At 38.0% G+C, this 27,328-nt stretch overlaps 1 protein-coding gene across 1 annotated transcript in view; it reads left to right on the top strand.

Annotated features, from left to right (window-relative positions):
• The window catches only part of LOC139479685 (uncharacterized), a 43,366-nt gene that overhangs the window by 1,423 nt on the left and 14,615 nt on the right, over positions 1 to 27,328 (top strand). The window contains exons 2-5 of the mRNA XM_071262529.1: positions 20,894 to 21,112; positions 22,337 to 22,564; positions 25,548 to 25,691; positions 27,131 to 27,268. Coding sequence (XP_071118630.1) covers positions 20,894 to 21,112; positions 22,337 to 22,564; positions 25,548 to 25,691; positions 27,131 to 27,268 — 729 coding nt within the window. The remainder of the gene's footprint in view (positions 1 to 20,893; positions 21,113 to 22,336; positions 22,565 to 25,547; positions 25,692 to 27,130; positions 27,269 to 27,328) is intronic.

The following is a 27,328-nucleotide window of genomic DNA, read 5'->3' as shown; positions in this document are numbered from 1 at the left end:
CGTTCAACACACACTTTAGTAAATATTTTATCCAATATACAAACGACCCATTGAATCGAGTAAACTTTAAGCAAAACCTGACTGTTTATTCTGTTCCTTGTATAAGCCATTGAACACACATAAACACACTCATAGGTATAAGGATTTTGTTCAAACATACTTCAGTGTTTAAGTTGTTGAGGAGTTGTATCACATGCCTTCACACGTGTGTAAACCTAACAAACCGGGACGTCGTCATGCAGTTCAGTAGGACAGAGTCGCTTCAGGGCCCATGGCAGATTAATGCACTTCAGCGAGAGATAATGGAAGGGACATTGTCGCGTCGTCGCCCCTAGAAGAACAATCAAACAGTTGCAAAATTAAACAAAGCGCGACAATGCGACAATGATCGCATAGTCACGCTTTGAACAATATTTTTTATTTTACCTTAGGATGAAAATGCGACGACGAGACATTTTTTAAGGTTTAAATATATAGCGTTGTCGCATTGTCGCCCTATCTATGCGCCATAATGCGACAATGCAACATATTGATAATGTCGCATTGCTATGTTGTCGCTCGTTTCGATTAATGGTGCGCATGTTTACTAAGTGAATTAATCTACGCACACGAAGACATGGTTATACTCTTTTTGTCTATACCCCAGTTGTCTTTTGTTAGCTCCAGTTGTTCTGAAACCAAAGTCGCAAGGGCTGGGCTGCTTTTCTCATAATTAAAACAGTTCTTTCATTGTTGCTTTAGACATTTTTTCATACATCCTTATTGTCGGTGTCGTTTTTTTCTATAAACGAAACGAATTTCACAGCAAGAAACAAACTCTTGGCATTTCTATTTAATTTATTTTAATTCCGGTGCTATGATGATATTCCCAAACGATACTATACGCGATACACACTTATCGCGTTTCACACATGGACCTATTCATTCATATTTAATTTATTTAATTTCGAGATTCACACCCAAGAGCGAATGTCTTGCAACCAGATCAACCTGTCGGAAATTTCATAAAGTTGGACACTGGGATGCAGTATGCAGGAGTCAAACTCAACGGGTGTTGAGTGGGGGGTCTTTCTGAGATTCATCTCGAACGAGGGCCTAACAGTGAGTGTACCAGCGAGGCATTCCTTGGATCCATTAGTGCTGATAGTGCATGCTCAAATCCATCACAGCCTTGGCTTTTAAATCTTGAGGTCAAATCACGACTAGTTCGTGACTTTAAGATTGACTCGGATGCTGACGTCAAAGTCATTCCTTATGACCTTTATGTTTCTAAACCTTTTCCCAAACTTCAGCAAAGTGGTAGAGACTGTATGGTTCAGCAAACTTAAGTTTGCATGTTGATGGAAAATTCAGAGCAAAACTTAAAACTGTGTACGGTGATGTTATGACCATGCAAAACAAATATGTCGTTAGAGGTTTTACTCGTTCTCTGCTGGGTGGACCCGCAATTCAAGCTGTCAACCTTGTCAGACACATTGACAGTGTTGTTGGGGACAAGGAGAAAGACATGTTTCCTGAACTGTTCACTGGGCTAGGAAAGATGGAAGGGGAATGTTCTATCAAGCTCAAAGAGTATGCTAAGCCTTTCTCTATCTCAACACCCAGACGTTTGCCTCTATCTCTCATGAAGAGTGAGTGAGTGAGTATAGTTTAACGCCGCTTTTAGCAATATTCCAGCAATATCACGGCGGGGGACACCAGAAATGGGCTTCACACATTGTACCCATGTCGGGAATCGAACCCGGGTCTTCTGCGTGACGAGCGAACGCTTTAACCACTAGGCTACCCGACCGCCCCTCTCATGAAGAAAGTGAAACAGGAGCTCCAATCAATGGAAAGCAGTGGTGTCATATCTTAGGACTAAATGTGGTTCCCTAAAACTGGAGATTGAAACGGGCCGATACTGCTCCCCTCCTATCCCGGCTACACAACGCTTTTGTAAAGATTGTACAGACCAAGTTGAAGACGAAACCTACTTTCTTTTACACTGTCCCTTTTATGACGATATTCGTACATCTTATCTTAAGAATATGTTCTATCCTACACCTGTAGATATCACCATTTTAAATAACCATTGTAACTTACCACTATTAGGAAGCATGTGCTTCAAAATGTTTATGCGTAGAAAATTATTTTATGTATAATTTAACAATATATTTAACTGTTTACCTTATCATTTACATTCTTAATATTTATATTCCTAAGTTATGACTATGATTATAATATTATGTATAACTTTATCTCATTTTACATTATTTTATAAAGCACTTATATTTGTGTAAGATATAGTCTCTCGTAACCCCCTTGGGTGGCATTTGTACTTTTGTTTTTAGATATTTAAAATGCTTTATTTAAACCCCTGCTGTACAAATGGTGAGACTTTAATAAACTATATTGTATTGTATTGTATTGTACTAAATTGAACGAGGAAAGAATGTCACCCTCTTACTGCTATGGGTCACACACTTAGTCAATTAAGTGGGGAGCTAAAGTGTTCACAAAACTGGACGCAAACTCTGAATTCCACCAGATTCCATTATCCCCAGATTCCTGTTTGGCCTTTGGCCTGTATTATTTTAACCACCTACCCTGTGGCATGTCGTCAGCACCAGAACATTTTCAGAAGAGAATTCTTGAAGGACTGGTGGATTTGTGTGCCAGATGAACGATATCCTGATTAGCATGTAGCGACAGCCTTGAGCAGATTGCATGATGCAGATATAACACTTAATCTGGAGAAGTGTCAGCTTTTAAAGAATACAGTGTAATTCCTTGGACACATAATTGACAGCACTGGCATTTATGCAGACCCAGACAAAATTCATGCTATTACCAGGATGAGCGAGCCACAGAAAGTCTCTGATATCAGGACATTTCGGTATGGTTAATCAGCTACCAAAGTTTGAACCCAATTTTGCGTCTAAAACACAACCTCTATGCTCTCTCCTTGTCACGGACAGAACTTGGGTCTGGGAAGAACCACAGCGTTTTGAGTTTCAGTCTATCAAGGACAAACTGGCATCTGCTACAGTACTCGGACATTATGATCCAAATCAGCCGATGTTTCCCCATTCGGATTGGGGGCAGTAATCTGTTAGAAAAACTGTAATGGAGTATATAAAGCAGTAGCCTACTACTCTAGATCAATGATGGACACAGAAAGGCATTACGCACAAGTGGAAAAGGGGGCATTTGCTATATCCTGGGCTTGTGAACGTTTTCCTGACCACCTGCTAGGTAGACAGTTTCACATAAACACTGACCACAAACTGCTTCTATCTCTGTTGGGAAACAAGAGCTTGGGCCTATTGCCACCTCGCATACAGCGATTCAAGATGGCCTTTTCCTATACCATATCACATGTACCAGGGAAACAGCTTTGTTCAGCGGATGCACTCTCTAGACCTCCGACGGATATTCCACTGTCAAGCCAAGCGTCTTGTCTTCTGAGGGACACAAATATCTATGTTGATTCTGTTCTTGCTACATTACCTGCAACAGATCAACGACTGGATGAGATACGTCTCAAACTACGGCTCAAACTACGTCAAGACCCGGTATGTGAATTCATAATGAAATACTGTACCGATTGATGGCCAAAATACACATCTCTGCCGGACTGTGCGCGAAATTACTGGCCAATTCAAGGGGACGTCATTGTTGTCATCCCGTGATCTGTCCTGCGCAGTGTCTGCACGTGCTGCACGCCTTGGTCGTGGTCTGCTGAGTTCAATCACACACTCCTTGTCGATATCATTGGTGTACACTTTGTTGTCAATAAAAAGCTTATCAAAACGAAAGAAAGCCTCAGATTGATTCTTTCTTGCTTCGATCAGCATATCCTTCATATGTTTGCGTTTATCCCCAACAATCTGCGAGAGGTCTTCAGCTATCCAGATACCAGTCCCCTTCAATTTACTCGCTGCTATAGGCTATACAAGTAGTATAGGTAATGGGGGTTCTGCCGCAACTCCACTGGAGCCGGATTTATATAACTATACCACCACTACAGTGGGGATTTTTTATGCAAAAATGATGATGCGAGATAACGATAGTCATGAGATTCAGCTAAATTGATCACCACCTGGAGTCAATGATATAAATTTCTCTATTATTTTACAAGTAGGCCAGATTATATACTCTTCTTGATAATTGATGATCGTATTTGTTTGGTTTACTGATATAATATATACCTTGTGGTAATTCTCTCAATTTGATAATTTTGTCTATGAACATAAATGTTTTGTGTTCTTCATTTGTTGGTGTGACATTACTGATATAATAATTTTGTCCATGAACATAAATGTTGTAATTCTCCATTTTTATATATTTATGTAAGCATTTGTCTAAATGTGATCTAATGATAGTAAGCAATCTATTTTAATTGGAGGGCCCATAAGAAGTCAACGAGTTGTCATGTTTGTAATAAACCCCTGAATGGGGATTCCGTAAGAGATCATTGCCACGTCACGGGTAATTATCGGGGGGCCACGCATAATGAGTGTAACTTGAAACTAAAAATGAATTCTGAAACAATACCCATCCCCGTTGTGTTTCATAACTTTAGGGGATACGATTCACATCTCATCATGCAAGCTATCTCAAAGACCGACGGCGGAATAATATGGAAAAATACATATCGTTCTCGTTGACTAAACCTATACATTATAGGGACAGGGATTGGAAAGCCAGAATAAAGCAAAGTAATTTGCATAGATTCATAGACTCCGTACAGTTTCTGTTATCTTCCCTGGACAATTTACATGTAGCTAATGCGAACAATCCCGATGACTTTGCGATAACAAATCAATATACCGATAAGATAACTCGTCATTTGTTGCTGAGAAAAGGTGTATATCCTTACGAATATATGGATGATTGGTCTAGATTCGATGAAACTAAATTACCACCCCTTGAATCATTCTATAGTATCTTAACAGAAATAAAATAACAGATGCCGATTATGAACACGCTCTGACAGTGTGGGATAAATTAGGTTGTAAGAATTTAGGCGATTATCACGATCTGTACTTGAAAACCGATGTACTGTTACTCGCCGATATATTCGAGATATTTAGAAAGACATGTTTAAAACAATACGGCTTGGATCCAGCATTTTACTATTCCAGTCTTGGACTATCGTGGGATGCATTGTTGAAGAATACCGGTGTAGAACTAAAACTACTCACAGATTACGATATGCACTTGTTTATTGAGAAAGGATTAAGAGGTGGTATATCGATGGTAGCAAAAAGGTATTCTAAGGCTAATAATAAATTAGTGGAAGGATATGATCCGAGTAAACCCGAAACGCATATATTATATCTCGACGCCAACAATTTGTATGGATGGGCTATGAGTCAACCTTTACCCACGGGTGGTTTTGAGTGGGTCAATGATATTGATATCCATAATATCAATGCGAATAAAGGGTACATACTAGAAGTTGACTTGGAATATCCAAATTCCTTATATACAGACCATAACAGTTATCCGCTAGCTCCCGAAGATTAATGTTTAATAAAGATTGGATGTCGGAATATCAACATTCCTTGATGGGTAATACAAGGTTAGCTAACATAAAAAAACTCGTACCAAATTTGATGGATAAGACAAAATATATAGTTCACTACAGAAATCTCCAGTTATATCTATAGTTAGGTATGAAACAAGAAAATACACAGAGTTCTAAAGTTTGATCAAAGTCCTTGGATGGAGCCCTATATAAGGTTGAACACAGATTTAAGAAAGATAGCCACTAGCGGTTTCGAAAAGAATCTATATAAGCTCATGAATAACTCTGTATTTGGTAAAACTATGGAGAATCTAAGGAAGCATGTTGATGTTAAATTAGTCAGATCTAATGAGGAAGAAAGACTCAGGAAACTTATAGCCAGTCCGGCTTTTAACAGAAGCAAGATATTCGATAACGACTTAGCCGCGTTGCATATGCAGAAGAGTATTATAAAATTCAACAGACCGGTGTACGTCAGTATGAGTATTCTCGACTTGTCAAAACACTTAATGTATGACTTTTATTACAACGAACTTAAGAAGCAATACGGCGATAGATGTGAGGTGTTATATACCGACACAGATTCTTTGTTGATGGAAATATAAACTGAGGATGTGTATAAAGATATGACAGAAAAAATAGATATGTACGACACGAGCGATTACCCAAAAGATAATCCACTGCACAGCGTTGTAAATAAAAAGGTGTTAGGTAAGATGAAGGATGAATGTGCTGGGACCCCTAGGCAGAGTATGTAGGATTAAGACCTAAAATGTATTTTATAAGGAAGTCCGATAATGGGGAGATAAGAAAAGCCAAGGGTGTTAAAAAGTATGTTGTAAAAAAGCATATCAAACACGAACAGTATAAAGAAGCGTAATTCAACGGTAGAACGTTCAAACACGAGATGAACTTTTTAAGAAGTTACGATCATAGGATATATGGATTAAGAATGAACAAGACATCATTATCCCCCTTAGATACAAAGAGATGGACTGATAAGGATGGTGTAACTACCTATGATTATTGTTATTTAGGGCGGTAAAACCGTATCGTTGGGAACTATGAACAACTCTTCTCGTACAAATGCCCTGCCCGGTCCATCTTGAAGATTATAAAGAATAGGCTCTCCTTCTTTTATAATCAATCGACTAATGTTATATGTCTTAAGAGACCAAATCGGAACGGTTGCGCGACGTAGGCCTCCTTTGAGTTCACCTGGCTGGTATAAATATCTTACTCTATCTGGAAGTTTTCGTTCTTTGCCTCTCCTCGGTGCTGAAGATTCGGGAGTCACGGATATCATTTTAATCGCATCGGATGGTTTCTTCCCTATTAATCTCGCTACTTCATTATTCAGCGCTGATACAACAGCTATTTCATGTCGATCCCATGCTGATAGCCAAACAAACGTTCCGCTAATGTCCAGTTAAATCTTTCGACGATAGCTTGACTGCGGTGGGCCTCTCTTTCACCATGCCTGATTTCAACATCATGCTTTGTTAACAGTTTAGTTATTGATCCCATAAACTCGTGACCGGGATCTACTTGAAATAGCTTAGGCCGTTTTAGCGGTCCGCGTTTATATATGCGACTCAGTGCATTAGCTACTTCTGTTGAATCATTTGAGGTTAATGGTTCAGCCTCTTTGTATCGACTAGCCACATCCACTACCGTTAAAGCGTATTTATACGTTTTGCGTCTTACCTTATCGTGGGGAAGAAACAAGAGGTCAGCCTGATGAACTTCATTTCTTGTAAAAATATCAAACTTCTTCCTTGGTATATAACGCGGTGCCGGTAAATATATTTGCCACATCGCTTGTTTCTTTAACCAATCCTTGGCTACATCTTTTGATACCTTAGCCACTGTGGCTAATTTTTTTATTGCTCCTATACCTTTCCAATATCCTCGTGGGCTATAGTAAATTTTATTCATAATTAATTAATATTGATATTTCTTTTAATACGACTCTCGTTGAATCGCATCGTCGTTTTGGTATAAAAAATGCCACCTGTAGCAGGTATATGAATCCGGCTCCAGTCGTTGCGGCAGAACCCCTATTACATATAAAAATTTATATCATTGACTCCAGGTGGTGGTCAATTTAGCTGAATCTCATGACTATCGTTGAATCGCATCATCACTTTTGCATAAAAAATCCCCGCTGTAGTGGTGGTATAGTTATATAAATCCGGCTCCAGTGGAGTTGCGGCAGAATCCCCATTACCTATACTACTAAACAAGTTAATGTGAGTAATATAGGTAATGGGGGTGTTGGACCACTTCCACTGGAGCTGGATTTATTACCTATACTGCTACTACAGATGGCATTTTTTATGCCAAAATGATTATGCGATTCAACGATAGTCATGAGATTAAGTTAAATTGTCTCTAGCTCACCAATACCTGGCGCCAATCATTGCTTTAGATGAGCCTAGATATTACTAAAAATATTCTTCATTATTTTTATCGATAAAGTGATATTCAACATTTTTATTAAGTTCATCGTTCATTTTACTAGGAGACCAGACTATATAATCACACTCTTCTTGTAAATTGATAAGAAACAATTGATAACTGTATTTGGTTGGTTTGACATCACTGATATAATAAAAACCTTGTGGTAATTCTCTCCATTTAATAGTTTTTTCGATCTCCATAATTATATATATTTATGTAAGCATTTGTCTAAATGTGATCAAACGATAGTAAGCAATCTATTTTTAATCTCCAACCAGTTCTTTTGTTTTGGCACGGAATAATTGACGTGCTTGTTGCCTCCCCTGTTCTATGAACTTTTTTTTCTCATCTTCGCTAATACCACTGGTCTTATGAGATTTTGATCGAATCTCCTGCTTCATTTCATTGTATTTGGAGAGTTCCGACAGCACTAAACGAAACTCATCCTCGGATATCTTACAATCGACCATTGCTGTCGAAATATGATCCTCAATGCTATCCGAATACTATCGTGTTTTAATGCTATCTTTTGCAACCAACGAGAAATGAATTTTATCGCTATTCCTGCCAGTCCCGAGACTCCAGCGCCTATTTCCATGCCGAGCACGATATGCGCGGCAATTATAGTTGATAGTCAACCGACACCAGCTACACTGAGTCCCATGCCAGCTGCTAAAAGAGCGGTGTCAACTCCGTCCAGAGCATTCACGTCTCTGCGATACTTTTTATGCAATCCAAGTCTCAACTCCCTATCCTTCTCTATTCAATGTTTTATGTCACTTATTTGATGTAATCGAAATCCATCAACAGTTTCCATCTTTTCATCGAGCGCTGTTTATATAAACTCATAGTGTATATTACGAATATATAATAGTCTTTAATTGGTCTAACTTAAATGTTTTGAGAGTATACATCAACCTTATCAAATGTATATTATACGGCAAGAATATCTTAGTAAGAGAAATACTACCACTTTTAATAATTTGGACCCCCTCGAGGGTTTCAACGGGCGATGCTCCGATATGAATAATACTGCAACGTTGACGCTCGTGTTTCTTGAGCCATTTAATCGATAGACCTGGTAATATTTCGAAGGCATCTACCGGTACATCTCCGAAAAAGACTTCAATAATAAGCGTAGAAATATTAGGTATTGCACTCAAGTTAACTTTAATATCATCGAATTCAGCAACCAAATTTAAACTAACATTTTGGATTGCCGGACGACTATATAACATATGACCTGGTTTTTCTGGCAGGGGAGTGACTAACACACTTTTTCGTTTTAACGGGATATAGGCCGCGAGTACGATGCCACTATTTATTATCTTAGTTAAATTATGTCCCTTACCCATCATAAGGTGGGGTAATGACGATATTCAGTAGCCACTCGATGTTTGCTTCGACCATAGTCCATTTATTCTCACCGTTGCGAATAATATTGTACGGAGTGTTTTTATTGAGTCTACTAACGTCGACATCGCTTAAATCTTCTAGATTTTCTGGGAATATAGCTTCTTTCCGCTTGTATACATTATCGTGTAAGTGTAAAGCATATAACTTACCATTGTTACCGGGTTTATCAAATCCTTCGTGTCTCCGAGATCGGAAAGCGCAATTGTATTACATTGTCTGAGCGTTCCAGGGCCTGATGCATCAACCATTATTTATAATATGGAGTGTTACACTTAAGTATCCTATATGTACAGGTTGGTGTTTTACATCTAATACAGAAATTTTGAGGTCTGAAATAATACCCTGCTTTAATTTTTTATATTGTAATAACGAGAAAGATTTCGTTCTACCGCTATTATATTTTTCAATTTTCACTGGAACACTTCTGAGCAGAGTTGAAGGACTTTCTAGTTCAATATTATCCGTCGTGCTTATTTGATCAAGATGGATGAACAACTCTTTATAGGGAACTAAATCAGGTAATTTAACCTCCTGATCTGGTAACGTGTGTATTGTGCCAACTAAGCGTGTAAATTCAAGTGTAGCTGATCGGTCCAATAAAATTGTATTTTGGTCTTCATTGTCGAATTTCACTGTCCCAGTCGCCTCATTTTGTGTGAGACTAATTCCATTAGGCTTAAAAATTTCATCATTGAGTGAGCTTACGCTGTAATACCCATCAGGTATAGTAATGGATTTGCTAGTACCATATGGGGATAATAGCATTATCCTATTATTATCTTTTGCAACATTTATATTGGTCCACCTCGGGTAATACGTTACATCGCATAGAGCGACTTCTAGCTGTCCATCCGAGTTATCGATAGTATGAAGCAGTTGAATAGATTGACTATTTGTTATTCCCAGGAGTGTAACATACATATCAAATATACAATGATACTATATCATAACTTAAATATGGAATCAACCATTATTTATAATATGGAGTGTTACACGTAAGTATCCTATATGTACAGGTTGGTGTTTTACATCTAATACAGAAATTTTGAGGTCTGAAATTATACCCCGCTTTAATTTTTTATATTGTAATGTTGAGAAGATTCCGTTCTACCGCTATTGTATTTTTCATCTTTCACTGGAATACTTCTGAGTAGAGTTGAAGGACTTACTTGTTGAATATTATCTGTCGTACTGATTTGATCAAGATGGATGAACAACTCTTTATAGGGAACTAAATCGGGTAATGCATATACAGTCACTGGTTTGTTGGCTGGTAATACTACTGACTGTCCAAATCCAAGTGTAATTGCTAAGTTCTCATCAATAATTATACCTGTTTCTCCAGTGTATATTTTCACTGTCCCATTCGACTCATTTTGTGTGAGACTAGTTCCATTAGGCTTAAAAATTTCATCATTGAGTGAGCATACGCTGTAATACCCATCAGGTATAATAATGTATTTTTCCATACCCCTGTTTTCACCTGGTATAATCATCTTATTATTTCTTTTTGCAGCACTTATATTGGTCCACCGTGGGTAATACGTTACATCACAGATAGCTACTTCGAGTTGTCCATCCGAGTTATCGATAGTATGAAGCAGTTGAATAGACTGACCATTTGTTATTCCCGGGAGTGTAACATACATATTAAATATACAATGATACTATATCATAACTTAAATATGAAATCGAGATACATTACTAATCAATCGATTATAGTAACAGCCTCCGGTCCTGAATTTTTCGTTAAATCTTTGAAAAGTACAGGGTCACGGCAACTAGCGATAAAATGGTGCACGATTGGTTTCACAATCCGATGCAATTTTGGCAGAATCAGTTAAACTTTGCCATATGGTGTGCCACAATGGGATGTGGCGTATCTCTTTATGCTCCAGGATTTGAACTGAGTAAGTCTGTTATAACATTTCACGTGTACTATCAGATTAGACGTATACTTAAAGAAATTAGTGCTCAATTACCGCAGGACCGAGCGTTGAATTCCACAAATAATAATTATGATAGGTCCGCGTATGAGCGTATTTGTCAGGAATTTAATGTTTCTACGAGTAAAGGTTGGCGTATTAAAGGAGCAAACCATGGTCTAGGTGTTCCTTACACAGAGGAAAAAATATCTGTCAAAGGAGAAAGCGATTATGTATATAAAGAACTTAATAAATTTCCAGTTAATTTTAATAAGTTGAGGAGTACCAGCAAACTTTACGCAAGAATATATGATCATTGGCATAAAACCGGTGATTGGTAAAAAGGCTGGGAACTTTATAGTAACGATTGGAGAGGGGATAATATGAGTTTTAAGAGTGGTTTAATTTATATCGTTACAAAATTTATACAAATGAACCATACTGCAGACGCTTGGAATGAATTCCTTAATGATAAAATGGAAAATAATTTTACTAACCCAGGATTTGTAAGAGTTAATGAATCGATAAGAACTTATGTATGGGCAATTCTCGGAGCGCAATCGCAAACACAAACGGGATTCATCGGTTCTGGGACGGCGCTCGATGCGCAAAAACAGTTTGTCTCAAATGTGGAGGACGTCATTAATTCACCAGTTGACATACCATCGTCTATAAAGCGTTTTCAAGATGCATTACAGTGTGCTCAATCCAAAGTGGACTTCGTTTATGCGCCGGGACTATACATGTCTCCAAGTAATATGGAACTTAAGATTGGTCAAGTGATAGGCTATAATAATAAAATTGTTATTGCTACCGATCAACAAAAGCCAGGTATAAATTCAGATATGAACGTCGAATTAATAACGCAAACGATCATGGGTGAAAAGGGAATAGTCAAGCCACAAACACCACATGTTTCACAACCATCTACTAACGCTATAGTGTCACCGCATATTGCGGCTAAAAATCAACAACATTATCGATGAAAAAGCAGGATGTCGAATCTGTCATGCACAAATACTTCCTCGTTTATGGGAAAAAACTCGACCCAATACCGAGACTAACAATGAGTCAGTTTTATACACCGTCAGAGGAACAAAAGAACCGCGAGGTCACATTTGTGATTATGGGATTGACTGCTGTATTGATTTTCAGCTATACCATTAAGCATAAATAACCACAGCTGTGGCTGTGCATAAACCATGATCTATAAATAACGTTGGCTGACTGCCTAATCAATAGTGTTGCTGTGATTAGCATTTAAACAAATGATATGATAGATGTATAACCATGAATAATTGCAAATTTACACTCATGGGTAAGACAACTCTATGTAACCGACGCTGTGTTGATATTTACTGCGGCGTACACTATTATTACATCAGGCGCGGAAACATAAACTATACGTGTTCTGTATGCGGGATAGGGGTCAAAGGTCGTTATTGTTTATGTAAGAAACACTGTGCTGATAGGGTCATGAACCAGATTATTTATGCTAGGAAGAGAGATTACATCAATGAGAGGAATAGGTTGGGGAGAATAGGTATATATGAAAACAATCAATTAGACATTTGACTCATTTTGCATATACCATTCAACCACAATGGTTTTTGTCAGAGAGTTAAAAGCTATGGCAAAGCAACGTGGTCTACGTGGATATTCTCGAATGAGAAAAGCTGAATTGATTACCTTACTTGGATTGGAATACAACAAACCCCAGACTGTTAGAGAACTCAAAGCTCGAGCGAGAAACAGTGGGCTGAGAGGTTATTCTCAAATGAGAAGAGCTGAATTGATCGCTTTACTAGATAATAATGATGTTCAACCTAACGATGTTGATAATCAACATAATGATGATGATGAGAATAAACAACAAGAATTAATATTTGTACCCACATCCGCCGGCGTTGGTAAATATCTAAGAGGTTGGAAGATGGATATTAATTCCAACATGGATGTTAACGATATTAAGCCCATCATATCGAGTAAAATTAACGAGGAGTTAGATGATTTGCATAGTATAAAATACCAGCTGACGATTAAAATGTTATTGAGTAAAAGTAACACAAATAGCACCGAATATACCGAACCATATTTCCATAGCAATCAAGAAGTTATAACCGAATCCGATACTATAAACGCATCATTAGATAGATCAATTCAGAGGATACAGGTAACTTTAGAACGCTGGACTAATAGAGGTTCGGGTTGGGGTGTGGATAAAATCGACAGTTTATATTTAGATATAGCAAATTATATGCCCTTCAAAGGTGGATCTTATATAGATTTACCCCCGTATTATAAGAAGAAAAAAGCCATAATTAACGTAAAAAATAAATCAGATGACTGTTTAAGAATGATGATAAGATCTGCATTGTTCCCCGTAGACAAGCATCCGGATAGACCTTCTAGCTATCCTCAAAATGATGGACTCAACTTCGATGGTATAGAGGAACCTACACCAATATCACAAATTGATAAGGTGGAAAAGCAAAATAATTTAGCTATAAATGTTTTCGGACATTCTAAAGGAATTGTTGTACACAGGATAAACTCAGCTCCGGAACATATTCCTAGAATCAATTCATTTTTGTTCGAAAAAGATGGTAAATATCATTATACGTAGATAAAGAGTTTAAACAGGGTGCTATACGATCAAGCAAAACATAAGGAAAAGAAATATTTCTGCGAAAGATGCCTGCATGGGTACAGCAGACACGATCTATTAGAGGAGCATAAAGAAGACTGTAGAGGTGTTGGACAGACCGCTATCAGGATCGATATGCCTAAAGAGGGGAAAAATATATTAAAATTTGAACATTATTGTAATCAAATGCCAGTACTGTACGTAATTTACGCTGACTTCGAAGCGCTTATCAAACCCATAAAAAATACCAACCATAGCAATCAAGATAGTAGTTTTACGTACAAAACTCAAGAACATATTCCTTGTGGGTTTGGATATATAGTTGTAAGGTATGATGGGAAAACAAACACTCCCGTGATTTACAGAGGTCCCGATGCAGCGGGAAAGTTCCTAGAATATCTACAAAATGAAGAGAGAATAATCAGGGAAAAATTATCGTGTAAGAAACCCATGCGTATGACGAGAGATGATTGGAGGGCCCACAAAAAGTCAACGAGTTGTCATGTTTGTAATAAACCCCTGGATGGGGATTCTGTTAGAGATCATTGTCACGTCACGGGTAATTATCGGCGAGCCGCGCATAACGAGTGTAACTTGAAACTAAAAATGAATTCTCAAACAATACCCATCCCCGTTGTGTTTCATAACCTTAGGGGATACGATTCACATCACATTATGCAAGCTATCTCAAAGACCGACGGCGGTTTAACATGCATTCCTAATAATATGGAAAAATACATATCGTTCTCGTTGACTAAACCTACACATTATAGGGACAAGGATGGGAAGTCTAGAATAAAGCAAAGTAATGGGCTTAGATTCATAGACTCCGTACAGTTTCTGTTATCTTCCCTGGACAATTTAGCTAATGCGAACAATCCTGATGACTTTGCGATAACAAATCAATATACCGATAAGATAACTCGTCGTTTGTTGCTGAGAAAAGGTGTATATCCTTACGAATATATGGATGATTGGTCTAGATTCGAGGAAACTGAATTACCACCCCTCGAATCATTCTATAGTAACTTAACAGAATCCTAAATAACAGATGCCGATTATGAAGACGCTCTGACAGTGTGGGATAAATTAGGTTGTAATAATGTAGGTGATTATCACGATCTGTACTTAAAAACGGATGTACTGTTACTCGCCAATATATTCGAGATATTTAGAAAGACGTGTTTAAAACAATACAGCTTGGATCCAGCATTTTACTATTCCAGTCCCGGACTATCGTGGGATGCATTGTTGAAGAATACCGGTGTAGAACTAAAACTACTCACAGATTACGATATGCACTTGTTTATTGAGAAAGGATTAAGAGGTGGTATATCGATGGCGGGAGAAAAGGTACTCTGAGGCTAATAATAAATTAGTGGAAGGATACGATCCGAGTAAACCCGACACACACATATTATATCTATACGCTAACAATTTGTATGGATGGGCTATGAGTCAACCTTTACCCACGGGTGGGTTTGAATGGGTCAATGATATCGATGTGAATAATATGAATGAGAATAAAGGGTACATACTAGAAGTTGACTTGGAATATCCAAGTTCGTTACATAAAGATCATAACAGTTATCCGCTAAGTCCCGAAAGATTAATGGTTAATAAAGATTGGATGTCGGAATATCAACATTCCTTGATGGGTAATACAAGGTTAGCTAACATAAAAAAACTCGTTCCAAATTTGATGGATAAGACAAAATATATAGTTCACTACAGAAATCTCCAGTTATATCTATAATTAGGTATGAAACTTAAGAAAATACACAGAGTTCTAAAGTTTGATCAAAGTCCTTGGATGGAGCCCTATATAAGGTTGAACATAGATTTAAGAAAGATAGCCACTAGCGGTTTCGAAAAGAATCTATATAAGCTCATGAATAACTCTGTATTTGGTAAAACTATGGAGAATCTAAGGAAGCATGTTGATGTTAAATTAGTCAGATCTAATGAGGAAGAAAGACTCAGGAAACTTATAGCCAGTCCGGCTTTTAACAGAAGCAAGATATTCGATAACGACTTAGCCGCGTTGCATATGCAGAAAAGTAATATAAAATTCAACAGACCGGTGTACGTCGGTATGAGTATTCTCGACTTGTCAAAACACTTAATGTATGACTTTTATTACAACGAACTTAAGAAGCAATACGGCGATAGATGTGAGGTGTTATATACCGACACAGATTCTTTGTTGATGGAAATATAAACTGAGGATGTGTATAAAGATATGGCAGAAAAAATAGATATGTACGACACGAGCGATTACCCAAAAGATAATCCACTGCACAGCGTTGTAAATAAAAAGGTGTTAGGTAAGATGAAGGATGAATGTGCTGGGACCCCTATAGCGGAGTATGTAAGATTAAGACCTAAGATGTATTCTATAAAGAAGTCCGATAATGGGGAGATAAGAAAAGCCAAGGGCGTTAAGAAGTATGTTGTAAAAAAGCATATCAAACACGAACAGTATAAAGAAGCATTATTCAACGGTAGAACGTTCAAACACGAGATGAACTCTTTAAGAAGTTACAATCATAGGATATATGGATTAAGAATGAACAAGACATCATTATCCCCCTTAGATACAAAGAGATGGATTGATAATGATGGTGTAACTACCTATGCTTATGGTTATGGTTGTAATACCGTACCGTCGGGGAACTATGAACAACTCTTCTCGTACAAATGCCCTACCCGGTCCATCTTGAAGATAATAAAGAATAGGCTCTCCTTCTTTCGTAACCAATCGACTAACGTTATACGTCTTAAGGGACCATATGGGATCGGTTGTGCGACGTAGACCTCCTTCGAGTTCACCGGGCTGGTATAAATATCTTACCTTTACTCTATCTGGAAGTTTTCGTTCTTTGCCTCTCCTTGGTGCTGAAGATTCGGAAGTCACGGATTTCATTTTAATCGCATCAGATGGTTTCTTCCCTATTAATCTCGTTACTTCATTATTCACCGCTGATACAACGGCTGATAATCGTGTCACCCATTCGGTTGATTTCAATCGCTTGGATTTCATTTCGATCCCATACTGATAGCCAAACAAACGTTCCGCTAATGTCCTGTTAAATCTTTCGATGATAGCTTGACTGCGGTGGGCCTCTCTTTCACCACAGACGATTTCGACATCGTGCTTTGTTAACAGTTTAGTTACTGATCCCATAAACTCGCAACCGGGATCTACTTGAAATAGCTTAGGCCATTTTAGTGGTCTGCGTTTATATATGCGGCTCAGTGCATTAGCTACCTCTGTTGATTCTTTCGAGGTTAATGGCTCAGCCTCTTTGTATCGACTAGTCACATCCACTACCGTTAAAGCGTTTTTATACGTTTTGCGTTTTACCTTATCGTGGGGAAGAAACAAGAGGTCAGCCTGATGAACTTCATTCGTTGTAGAAATATCAAACTTCTTCCTCGGTATATAACGCGGTGCCGGTAAATATATTTGCCACATCGCTTGTTTCTTTAACCAATCCTTGGCTACATCGTTAGATACCTTAGCCACTGTGGCTAAATTTTTATTGCTCCTATACCTTTCCAATATCCTCGTGGGCAATAGTAAATTTTATTCATTATTAATTAATATTGATGTTTTGTTTAATACAACTCATGACTATCGTTGAATCGCATAATCATTTTGGCATAAAAAATGCTATCTGTAGTAGCAGTATATGTAATAAATCCAGCTCCAGTGGAAGTGGTCCAGAACCCCCATTACCTATACTACTATGTGTCATAAGCATGATAAGTGAGTGGCTTACAGGTGGTAAATGACTTTATTACGTGATCATTATAATATTCACATATTTCTTATCCGAACATGTCACTTCTGCTCCCTGCATGATGTCTGCTGCAATCTCAATATTTGGCCAATTTTTACGAGGTTGTGAAACATTTCTGCTGTCAGGTCCGTTTTGATATCCCTTTTCACATTGCCTTACCCCCGCATGTTAACATTTATGAAGCAGTGACGTTTTCACGTTGGATTTTGTTTTATTTAAAAAGTAAATAAACAAGTAAAAAACATTTTTTGTTTGTGTTATACAGTTTTGTATGCAACATTATTATTATTTACCGTATTCTTTTTGCTGTTCTTTGTCTTGGCCAGGTTTATCAGTACTCATATCTTGCGCAATTCATGTTAGTTATATTTCATTTTGATGTTAGCATTTTATAGACGTAAACATGTCACTGTGTTTTGCTGAACAGTTTCAGGTTGCAAAGTTCATGCTAATCATTCAATCAACACTTTAAGAAATATTAAAAACCTTGCCGGGGCCACGGGTGGCCCAGTCGTCTAAGGCGCTGCGATTCGCTGTGCAGAGTTGCGTCCCTTGGGCACGCCAGAAACCTATGATTGTGGGTTCGAATCCCGGTTCGCCCCGATTATTTTTCTAGGTTTGTCAGCACCATAACCGTGCTCGTGGGTTTCACCGAAGTGGTAAACGCCTGAAACCTGTATCACATCGGGCTTTCCTCCCACATTAAGCTGACACGCCGTGATATAACTGGAATATTGTTAAAAGCAGCTTTAAACCTAATTCACTCACTCACTACAATCATTGCAAGTATCAAGTGTGTAGGTTGTATGCGCTGTGAAAAAAGTTTCCGAGAACGTGAGGAGTAATGTGTTATTGGTAATGTGTGTTTGTGAAAGGAGAGTGTTGAAGGCGAGAACGCATATGTCGTCACATTTCATTAAGGTACAACGTATAAGTTTACCATCTAACAGAGACGAGGGAATTGCTTTGTCTTATAGATGGGTGAGCTAATTTTGAATATGAACTATTAAAATGTAAATTACATTCTCATTGGAGTGTTTTTGAATCCCTACTACGTATATGCTATAAGTACCATTATGTAAGTGAAATAATTGAAAGGGAAAATTGTTTGCCATAAATGTATTTATTTAATGTTAAATGTGACAAAAGTGTCTCAGTTATCTCCCTCCCTTACTTTCTCTTGGATTGAATCTGTGATACCACGGCAATATGCGCGTTACTGTTGTGTTCAGATATTTCATAATTATGATATATGTTTGCAGGGTATTATTGATATTCTTCGTCCCGTAAATAAACGGACACCCAAAAGCAAGTCGTGTTTTCTCTGCATTAAAACCTGTTACACTTATACACGTTGAGAGGACAACATGAGGGGTCGTCGGGCTGGCCTCAGACACTTGGTGTCACATTAGGAACACCCGTAGGATCGTCTTAGGTTCTGATTTTGGATTGCCGTTCAACATACCTCATGCACTCATGGATATCATAATCTCATTTTAATCTCATTCTAACCAGCCCTTTCCTACCCCACCCCCTCCCAAGTAATTCTTGTGTGTGAAGTTATTGACCGTAGACCGAAATTGTTCCACCATCTTTCATATGAATTCAGGTGTGTTAGTGCCAAGCTTGACCCGTGAAGATCCGGGATAGAACAGATCTTAAGCAACCCATGCTTGCCGTAAAAGACAACTATGCTTGTCGAAAGTGGTGATTATCGGGTAATCAGGCTCGCTGACTTGGTTGATGCATTTCATCGTATCCCAATTGCGTTCATCGATGTTCATGATGTCAATCACTGGATTGTCTAGTCCTGACTCGATTATTTACAGACTGCCGTCATATAGCTGGAATATTGCGTTGAAGCGTTGAACAACAAACAGACAAACTAAATAGAGCCAAGCTGGCCTGCATCTCAGAGTTGCTATATTTCACTGTTACAGCTTCTGCTCAGTAAGGTAGCGTTTCCTTTCCCTGTTTTTTCAGTGATTTTGTTTTTGACTCGATGATATCCCTCAGTTTGGAAAATTCAATTTAATCGAAAACAGAGTTGCCATAATCTTTGCTTTTTGAGCTTGTCTCGTACTCGGAATCAAACCTGCATATAATTGTGTTAAGTTCAGTAAGAGGGATAACTTCAATTGGGCGTTGCTCCTTCATTTTTTCGGAAAGACACTTTTTGCCAACTCGCATGTTGAGCATTGTTTCTTTTATACAGTGTTTGTATTTTCATTTTCTGCAAAAAATATGATGTACACGGCAACAAATATTTCCGCTTGTTTTTGAACATCAGAGCTGTTTATTCGAGCGATCCAAGAAATCATTATCTATCAAATCATCGAAAAATGATTGACGTAGACCAATATGTTTGGGCATCGCAGACATTGAAGTCACAGTTTCAGGAATCACACGAGGGACTTGTCGCTCATCCATGTCAGTATTGACCACAAAAACATTAAAAATGGCTGTATTATGTTTACTACTCTTCCAACAAACTTCAAAGGATCGTTTACTTATATCGGGGACAATGATGTCGCCATTGTTGTTTACTTGCAGGTATAGCAGACGATTGATTTATTCAATCTAATTTCATGTACTTATAAATCTTAATTAGTTTTTATGTTTTGTATATTCCATTATCGTAAACAATATGTGTGAACGATATTCTATTTGAATTAATAAAAATATATAGTTCATGGAACGCTTTATGTTGTAAATGACAAGGCTCGTATGGCAAATATATGTGGAAAAAGACGAATGAACATGATGAATTGGAAAATGGAGTTCCGGCAATGTGTCATTAACCAATGAAATTACAGGATTTCTAAAACAGCCAATCGGCATTAAGCGACTCTCTAGGTTATATATATGCTACCGTAGTCCACATCACAAATATCTACTGTAGTACAATGATACAAACTAGTGTACACTGTTCTCAAAAGATGAGGGGTATCCAGAAACAGTTCCACTGGATATTCATCTGGTGACGTTGGGGCATGTCCTGCGAATTGTAACACTGGAGATAGTATGTGGGCATATTGAAAAAACTTTAATATGATTCACGTAAATATGGTTGATAAAAATCTGGTTTCAAAGCTTCTTAATTTGTCCACTACTGTTATAGGTACCTGGCAAAATGTCGCCCTGAACAAACCAGCATGGATGAGTACAATGATGACAGATAGAAATGTGCCGGCCAGTAATGCTGTAGATGGAGTGACTATCGCAGACATGTTTGCATATTTAATGCACACCAAGGCTGATGAACGTACCGCCTGGTGGAAGGTGTTTCTACAGAGAGAAGTACAGTCAGCACAGGTTAAAATCTATTTCAGGGCAGACTGTAAGTATCCTTAGATATTATGTAATAATGGTTGAAAGTTGTAATAACGCTACATGATATAGACATAAGAAAATACAACATGACGAAAGTAAATAGTGAAAATCATCTTTTAGAAAGAAAAATATGTATCCAAGACATTTCTGCAAAAAAACATTATTCACAAAAAATCTGTGTATCAAATGTAAAAAGAATTGAAATTATGGCATGCTTGTCCACCGTATTTTTCAGCATACTAAACATCTTCTCCACTTAGCAAACGAAGTGATTATTATAATAAAAGGTTATTGACCTTATGCCAGTGTAAAAAATATCCGTTTATAGCTAAATACTATATGCCATGATAATGATTTTTAACATTTGATATGAAAGTAATTAGCTGTAAATATATTTCTCTGGGCGTGTAAACTGCATTGATTTCATTATCATCAAATTTGTGTTGGTGATATTTAGATTTAAAGAAAATAAGATTAAAAAGCATAACATGGGATGTTGACTGCAAATATATGTACTAGTTAGCATTAAACATGCCACTTTTGAAGCAGTAGTAACTGGTTCATGTAGTACTGGTTCATGTAGTACTGTTAGATACAAACTATATGATCGGTATTTAATATTGCGGAATGCGGCATTAAACAACAAACAAACAAACAGAAACTGATCAGTATAATTTCTAATGCTTCATTGCTGATTGTAAATATTGATGGACTCCAGCATTATGTCCTCTGTGCAGTAATTATGTTTCAATACCTTGGCGACCTAGGCAGCATCGAGGGGAAAAGATATTTTTCACAATTAAAAATCATGGGAAAATGTAAAGACCACATAGATTGACTATTTCCATGTAATGGTGTTCACTATAGGATACTTACTAGATTCTATGACGCGATGTAATGGCGTCAAACTCCTCTGTTACGAACCTATTATTAAATTTCATAAAGTACATATTACTATTGAACTATTTTATGAAGCACTGTTACTTTTCCTCGTTAGTATACACATTTAAACAGGCTCATTACAGTACTGTCTGTTTCATTTTGGAAGCCAGGTTTAGAAAACATCACAGTCGATACAAAACAGTTGGTGCGGCGCAATCGACTTATAATATTCATTACGTATTCATATATACTTGTATATCACATTGTCGTAAGCCCAGGCTGTACAGGCATATCTATAATGTCGTGAATCATTTTTGATAGATATAATTTCAGCAAATGTTCCTTTCAGACAAGAAACGGCGTAATGGCGTCCAACTCTACACCTCTGTTACGGATTCATCGGACCCAAAAGGAGGAAGTCTGTGTCACACAGTTACTGGACGTCCTGACGGTACAAACATCCCTGCCGTACTGAATGTGACCTGTCCTGGAACCTGGCGCTCCCTGACCGTCTACACTGAGACTGATAATGATGGACAGGGTGCTGTGTTGGACTTTGCCGAGGTACAGGTGTGGAGTAAGTACCCACACAATGACAGATCACTTGCAGCTCACCCTGAAAAACGTATTACCATATAATTTATGTATAGTGTGGCACAGAATCAAAACTGCCTACAGAATAACCATAACCCAACTGAATAAAAGCAACAAAAACCTTTCCATGTTCATAAAAAAAAATGTGCCAAAAGCTTTATCGACGATTGTACGTTTCCGAGCATGTGTATATAAGTTAATGTCAAATTGACATGATGTCAGGTGTTCGCGAAGAGATGAGCGTATCCTGCCCCAAACAAGATGGTGTATTCGAAACCATGTGCCGTCATTCTTTCACTTACATATCAATAAACATAATCTCTAAACCTACACTTATTCTATGTATGTATTTATAACATGTTGTACGACAGTAACTGATCAGACGACATAATACATACTCATGCAATGAGACATCACCAAATCCCAAACCACCCTAACCTGTGTTAGATTTTCAAATGACTGCACTGATAATCAGGTCAAAGCCTCTTTTATACGACAATCGATCATTCAGCACATGCAACAAAACGTTTCACTCCAACTCAAAGCATTCAACAAACGTTCAGGCACAACATGTATATAAAGTCGAAACCCACTCTAATGTCTGCACGCAAATCAAATTTGAAACTTATGCAGCTTAATCGTGACACATGTACCTTGAAAGTTGGTATTATTGGAAAAGTATTCACCTGAATGCGTAGATCAGTCTGTCCATGGTCTCGACCAACCTGGGATGGCAGCTTTTCGTCTTTGCTACCAGAAATGGCATGTTACAGAATAAGAGCACGTATCATTGGTTAGGTGATGAAATAACCAAAGGCATGTGAATCCCTGCTGTTTTTAGCATTTGTTTCTTAACATTGACAGTAACACGTCCTTTGATATGATTAACTTGACTCTATAATTGTGTATGTACGTTAAACCTAGGTTTAGGGTAAGATATTATGAGCTGTCTTTGAATTACAAACCAAATGTGAAACATTGCAGTTGGATAGCTGCCATGTGATTTTGGGGGAGGTTGGTACGTATAATGTAAAATAAGCCGAAGTGAAAGTGTTGACACCAAACCGTCTGGCCTGTGTCAGATTTTCAAATGACTGCACAGATAATAAGGTCAAAGTCTCTTTTATACCCAACGCAATCACTCAATACATACAACAAAGCCTTTCACTCCAAATTACATTACATTCACACATTCAGACACAACAGCTTACATACAGTCGGAACCCACTCTAATGTCTACACTCAAATCAAATATAAATATTATGAAGTGTAATATTGTTACACGTACATTGATATAATTGGAAGATAATTAATTTTAGTGTTTGTGTGTTTTAAGTAGAGGCGCAGATCGCTCGGTCCAAACATTGGATGACAGTTTTCCGTCTCTGTTGCTAGAAACGTTGTGTTACAGAATAGGGGCATGCATCGTGGCTGACGAATTCAAAAGGCTTTTCATCGGGATATCTTGAGTGTCCTAGTCTTTAATGCACATAACGATCTTAGGTTAGCCAGGAGCATTGTGTTTTTGTCCCGCTACAGGAGTAAGGTAATTCTTAACCTGGGTAAGGATGTCATTACGAGGGCTGGTCAGATCGTTCTAAGCCTGATTGACTTATGGGCCACAACAAAATGAACTGGTCAATGTAGTACATTATTGGTGTAGTTCACTACCAGTGTATTTGGTATGTTGAGGCCGTTTGTATATTCGTAATTGGACACAGAAATGGAAAAGACCGAGTACCGAGTAGTCATTATCTTTTATTTACTTAAGAGAAAAGTACTCCCCAAGAAATTCATGACCGCATGTCACAAGTGTATGGGGATAGGTACCCTATCTATTCCACTGTTAAACTTTGGGCAGCTATGTGTAAGCCTTGATTATTACCTAAGGTCTGGACGTCGATCAACTTCCATCAATAAAGATTCTGATTCTTAAGGAAAAAAGAACTGACATTGCCAGAGAAAGTTTAGAGGTAATTGTGGAGGATTTCAACAAAAGATAAATAACGGATTATGATAAATGGGTGTACCACTATGATACCAATTCAAAAGTTCAATCCGCTGAATGGCACCATTCCACTTCACCGGGACCAAAGAAATTCAAGTCTTCAAGATCAGTGAAGAAAGTTATGGCCACTACATTCTGGGATGCAAGGGGTGTGATCCTTGTTAATTACTTAGAAAGTCAAAAGACGATTACCAGTGCCTACTATGCTGATCTGCTCCATCGCCTGAGAGATTCTGCCAAAAGAGGAATGCTGCTTCGAGAAATGCTGACGGCTGGAGTTCTACTTTTACATGACAATGTCTCCTCTTACACCTCTCGACTTGCAAAGGCTGCTGTGCACAATATGGGTTGGAAGAACTTCCTCAGCCCCCATACTCGCCAAACCTGGCACCAAGTGATTTTCCACCTGCCTCCATAACTGAAAGAACTGAAAGCGTGGAAAGCGCTAGGACGACAACGATAAGGGTGGCTTCAGAACACTGAAAGGGTTCATTATCGAAATGATCTGTGTATTGAAAATATTATGTTGAAAAATGAAATTAAAAACACTTTCACAATTGTTGGTTTTGTTTGTTAGGCTTAGCACTTTTTGATCAGCCCTCGTAAACTGAAAATGACTTTACCTTTCTTATTTAGTTTACTGGAGGTATGTAGTGATTCAATAAGCATGGGGAGACCCGCTGTTTTAAGCATTTTGTTTATTTGTGACAGTGACATTCTCTTTAATTTGATTAACTATACTTCATGTGCTATATTTGAATTGCTAACCAAATGTTCAGCATTGCAGTTGGATATCTGCCATATGATTTGCTGAAACACATTGTATGTATTTTAATATGTTCAGGGAGGGAGGTGCGTTAAATGTATAAAAGCCCATTTAAAAGTGTTTGTGGAATTTTGAAAACAATGGTGATGAGTCTCCTTCCAGTTTTATGTATACCGCAGATTAATTTTCTAGCATGCACCTCTGGGTATTATGGAACCAACTGTGGTCAACGCTGTGCTACTCGTCACTGCAAGTCGGACTCCAGCTGTGACGTCATACAAGGACAGTGTGTTGGTGGATGTGCGGCTGGTTATCAGGGAACAGACTGTATTCAAGGTAATAGTCAACACATGATGTTACTATTTACGAAGATTTCGAAGTGTCATACCACTCTTGTTCGAAAGTTGTTTGACAAGGGTGAAATCAAGGTCTTAGGGAAAGCTTTCAAATGGTTTACTGGTACATTTCAAAGTTTGACGCATCAGTGTAAAAATTGATGTCCTTGACTTGTATCATGTTCCACTAATTTCTTTAGGTGAACAACTGACTTTTCCTTGCATGTGTTTGTGGCGGGTGCCACTGGTGGGACCGGACAGGGTCACCTTTTCGCGAACACCTAGTATCATTAAAATTTGATAGTGATTCCTAATTATTCTCAATACATATATTTAGCCCTGCCTTAGCGTAATTTAGAAGGTGTAAATATTTCAACAATTTTGTATTAAAATCAGTCCTAAAGAACTAGCAAGTCGTACCCAGAAGAATACGACGTTTCAGGTGAGTTTCCTGGGTACGATTCTTTAGTGTACAGATCCTTTGGAGATTGGTGACAATGAAATAGTTTGATAAGACAGACGGGTTCCAATAATTGCGATTGTGTCGTAAAAACGCATCACTTAGAAAACATTTAACGAGTGAGTATGGTTTTACGCCGCTTTCACACTATTCCAGGGATATCACGTCGAAGGGACACCAGAAATGGGTTTCAAACATTCTACCCATGTGGGGAGTCGAACCCGGGCCTTCGGCATGACGAGCGAACGCCTTAACCACCAGGCTATCCCACCTTTCCCACAACGTCTGTGAAATAAACAAAGTAAAACGTTCAAACAGAGGAACAACACAATGACACATGCGAGATCCTGCCAAACCGGTTCCGTTGTAATAAATGTAGGGAATTATAATGACATATCCTCTCCAAAAAAGAAGTGTATAGGGGTTTGAAAAAGACAATTTAAATTAATTTCTTTTCAGAAATGTGTATTTCTTATGAATATGGAAAGTGTAGATAATTAGACTGTATCATTTTCACCAACAAAACTCCGCCATGACATTCATGGAAGGATTCTGCAACTATATCTTGTGTTTATGAATCACTTTCAAATATTGATGACAGCAGATGTTCGCGAAAAGGTGAGCGTATCCAGCCCCACCAGTGGCACCCAGAAAAAAGAAAGGTCTTCCTTCATTGTATTGAGGATTATGGTTAATCGTTGAGCCAGGGATTTGGTGGCACATTTGCATGTAAGGGAAAGCATATCTTGCCCTACCGATAGCATCATCCGCTTTTCACACAAGATGAAGATGTATATTGTGACGGCGGTATGTGAACAGACCAGACAATCAAGTTATGGACCACACATTCACGGTAGTATATTTGAGGATTCTGTTGAAACTAAAAACGATATGCTAAGTTTGAATTATATTTAAGAAGTGCAGAGATTCTGCTGTTCATAAGTACAGACAATGAGTTTAATATGCCCATTTCATTGTAGACTGTCCTGTTGGTTTTTATGGAAACAACTGCTTTCTGAGATGCACTGATAGACATTGTTATAGTCCATCGTGTCATGGTGATGGACGATGCGGGATTCAATGTGATGCGGGATGGACACTACACGACTGCACACAAGGTATAATTCAATTTCCTGACACCAAATTGGTATACATATGCCAAAAGGTAGGAGATAGTG

Source organism: Haliotis cracherodii, unplaced genomic scaffold (genome assembly GCF_022045235.1).
Source record: "Haliotis cracherodii isolate W230 unplaced genomic scaffold, xgHalCrac1.p SCAF_4, whole genome shotgun sequence".
NCBI classification, from domain to species: domain Eukaryota; kingdom Metazoa; phylum Mollusca; class Gastropoda; order Lepetellida; family Haliotidae; genus Haliotis; species Haliotis cracherodii.
This window is presented reverse-complemented; position numbering and strand designations above follow the sequence as displayed.